At 59.9% G+C, this 2683-nt stretch overlaps 1 protein-coding gene across 1 annotated transcript; it reads left to right on the forward strand.

Moving 5' to 3' along the window:
• The first annotated feature begins 718 nt into the window (after positions 1-718).
• On the forward strand, positions 719-1837 carry LOC141497659 (G-protein coupled receptor 12-like). The gene has a single exon (XM_074200418.1). The coding sequence runs from the start codon at positions 719-721 to the stop codon at positions 1835-1837; it is 1119 nt and encodes a 372-aa protein (XP_074056519.1).
• Positions 1838-2683: the final 846 nt, after the last annotated feature.

Consider the following 2683-nt stretch of genomic DNA (forward strand, 5'->3'; position numbering starts at 1 on the left):
CACACACACACACACACACACACACACACACACACACACACAGACAATCTGCCACCACCACCAAAACCCCTAAAAAAAAGTGATTTACTGAGCCTGGGCTTCCGCGGGGAATCTAGACCCAGGGGGTGTTGAGAAGGCAGAAATCAAGAACCCAGACAGAAAGATCCCTCGAGGTCCCGAAACTAGAAACGATCCCACACCCATTCAGAAGGCTGATTCTCACCTAGGGACTTAGAAAATTGACAGACAGGGTTGATGGACGGCGAGAAAGATGCAAGTCCAGGGACAGAGAGGACTCTCTGGGGCCTCAGAGAGGTGGACCAAAGCATGACAAGACCCAGAGAGACTTCGAGAAAGAAACCTGTGACATAGGGAGACCAAGAGACAGAAAGACAAGGTGGGACTTAGAAAGAACAGCAAGGCCAGTGTGGAGGCTTAGAAAGACTGGCAGGCAGACCCCCTGGATCTTCGAGACATAGACCACCAGGCAAACACAGACAGGTGGTAACCCTGGGTCACAGACAACCGGAAGCGCAGTTCATCTCCGACTCTGCCCACCCCTGGCACCCATGAGGGGCATGGGTGGGGCGATCAGCTTTAGGGCTCTTGGATCTCTCCCCCCCCAAAAATTTCCAGAGGTCGCCCTGCTTCCCCTTGTTCAGTTCCTTTCACGCTCTCCTTCCCCCACCCCTCAGCCCTCTTTCTTCTTTCCGCAGAAATGGTCCCCCCACCGACGCAGTCGCCTCTCCAGTCGCCTCTCGAGCTCTTGCTCCATGCCTCCACCACCACCGGCTCCAGCCCTGGCCCAGGCACTAGCCCCAGCAGCGCCACGGATGCCTCACCTCCCCCGCCACCAGATGGCAGTCCCTGGCCCCCCAACGGCTCCTGGCCGATGGGCCGTGGCCGGGGACTGGGAGGGGCTGAGGGGGTGAGCCCATGGGACATCGCCCTTTGTGCAGCGGGCACAGTCATGGCCTGCGAGAACGCCCTGGTCTTGGCTGTGCTGTGCTGCACCTCTAGCCTTCGGGCTCCCACTTTTATGCTTATAGGTAGTCTGGCCATGGCCGACCTCCTGGCTGGCGTGGGCCTGGTGGCCAACTTCGTGGTGAGATGCGTGATGGAGCCGGTGAGCGACGCCATAGCCCTGTGTTTGGCCGGTTTGCTGTTGTCCGCCTTTTCGGCCTCTGCGTGTAGTCTGCTGGCCATCACGGTAGATCGCTACCTGTCGCTGTACAGCGCTCTCACCTACCAGGCCGAACGCACTCTGCCCTTCACCTGTGGTCTCCTCGCGGCTCTCTGGCTCACCTGTCTCGGCATCGGTGCCCTCCCCGCCATGGGCTGGCACTGCCTCGACACCCCTGAGACCTGCAGCGTCCTGAGCCCCCTGACCAAGGATCAGGCGGCCGGGCTGTCTGTCTCCTACCTGTTTCTCTTTTCCTTTATCCTGCACCTCTACTTGCAGATCTGCCGGGTGGCCTTCCGCCACGCACAGCAGATCGCTGTCCAGCGCCACATCGTCAACAACGCTGGCTCCCCCATGCCGTCCCTCTTCTGCCTGGTGTCCAGCACTCGCAAGGGCGTGTCCACTCTCTCGCTGGTCCTGGCCACCTTCGCCTTCTGCTGGGTGCCCTTGGCCGTCTATGCCATGGTGGCCGACCCCACTTACCCGCAGGTCTACACCTACTACCTGGCCCTGCCGGCTGCTTGCCACTCGGCCATTAACCCGGTGGTCTACGGCTTCCGCAACCCCGAGATACGGCGGTCTCTGTCGGTGGCCTACACCACCTACTTGCGCTCCTTCTTCTCCCGACCTCGTGCTGCCACCAGCAACGTCTGAGGCTCGGGGCGAGGGAGTGGGGCGATGGTCCGGGAGGAGAGGTTGAGGAGTGTCGAGGCGGGGGTCTGAGGAGGGAGTGAGGTGAACTAGAGAGGTCCTGGGCCAGAGGACGCAGGGGCAGGGAACATCGACGGCAGAGGGTCCAAGGGAGCACAGAACAAAACGGGGAAAGAGAGGTGCCGTGGGAGACCCCTTCCGGGGTAGAGTTGCCCCCTCGTGATGGAATCAGCCTCTGGCCTTTCGCCCCCGACCTTGCTGCCTCCCTCCCGGGGTGCAAGGCTTTCCCCCCCAACCCAGCTCCATGCTCTTACCCGCTCCAACTCTGGAGCGGTTTCACGCTGGCTGCTCTGTGCGCATTTGTGCGTGTTTGTACGTGTTTGTGCCCGTGTGCTGGTGGAAGCAGGAGCACTATCCCAAAATTCTTCAACTTGAGGCGGGGGGGGGGGCCTTGGGGGAGATGTCCCCTCAACCTTCCAAAGAACCCTAGACTTGGAAGAGGGAAAGAACAGGATCTCCTGGGGGGAAAAAAGAGGGTTGGGTTCCTCAACTGGAAATGGGGGAGACTTCTCCCTAGCTTTTCCTCCCGCTCTCTCCCTCCCCCCCAGTTCCTATCCCCTTCTTCCCTACCCCAGTCCAAGATGGGCGATCTGCCCCTTAAGCACCTCTGGAGAGATGTGTTTCAGCACCAGCAAGCACGGAGAGCTCCCGGATGGGAGAAGTCTTGAGTTCTACAAAGCAAGTCACCTGGGGAGGCTGCAGGCTTACTCCCTCCCTCTCAGGAAGGGCATGGACTCGCAGAAGGACTGGAAGTGGAAAAATAACAACAACAACAACAACAACAAAACA

This window comes from Macrotis lagotis, chromosome X (genome assembly GCF_037893015.1).
Source record: "Macrotis lagotis isolate mMagLag1 chromosome X, bilby.v1.9.chrom.fasta, whole genome shotgun sequence".
Taxonomy (NCBI): Eukaryota; Metazoa; Chordata; class Mammalia; order Peramelemorphia; family Peramelidae; genus Macrotis; species Macrotis lagotis.

What these genes read in the sequence shown, in the direction of transcription:
- LOC141497659 (XM_074200418.1), top strand. Translation starts at nt 719, where the DNA reads ATGGTCCCCCCACCGACGCAGTCGCCTCTCCAGTCGCCTCTCGAGCTC.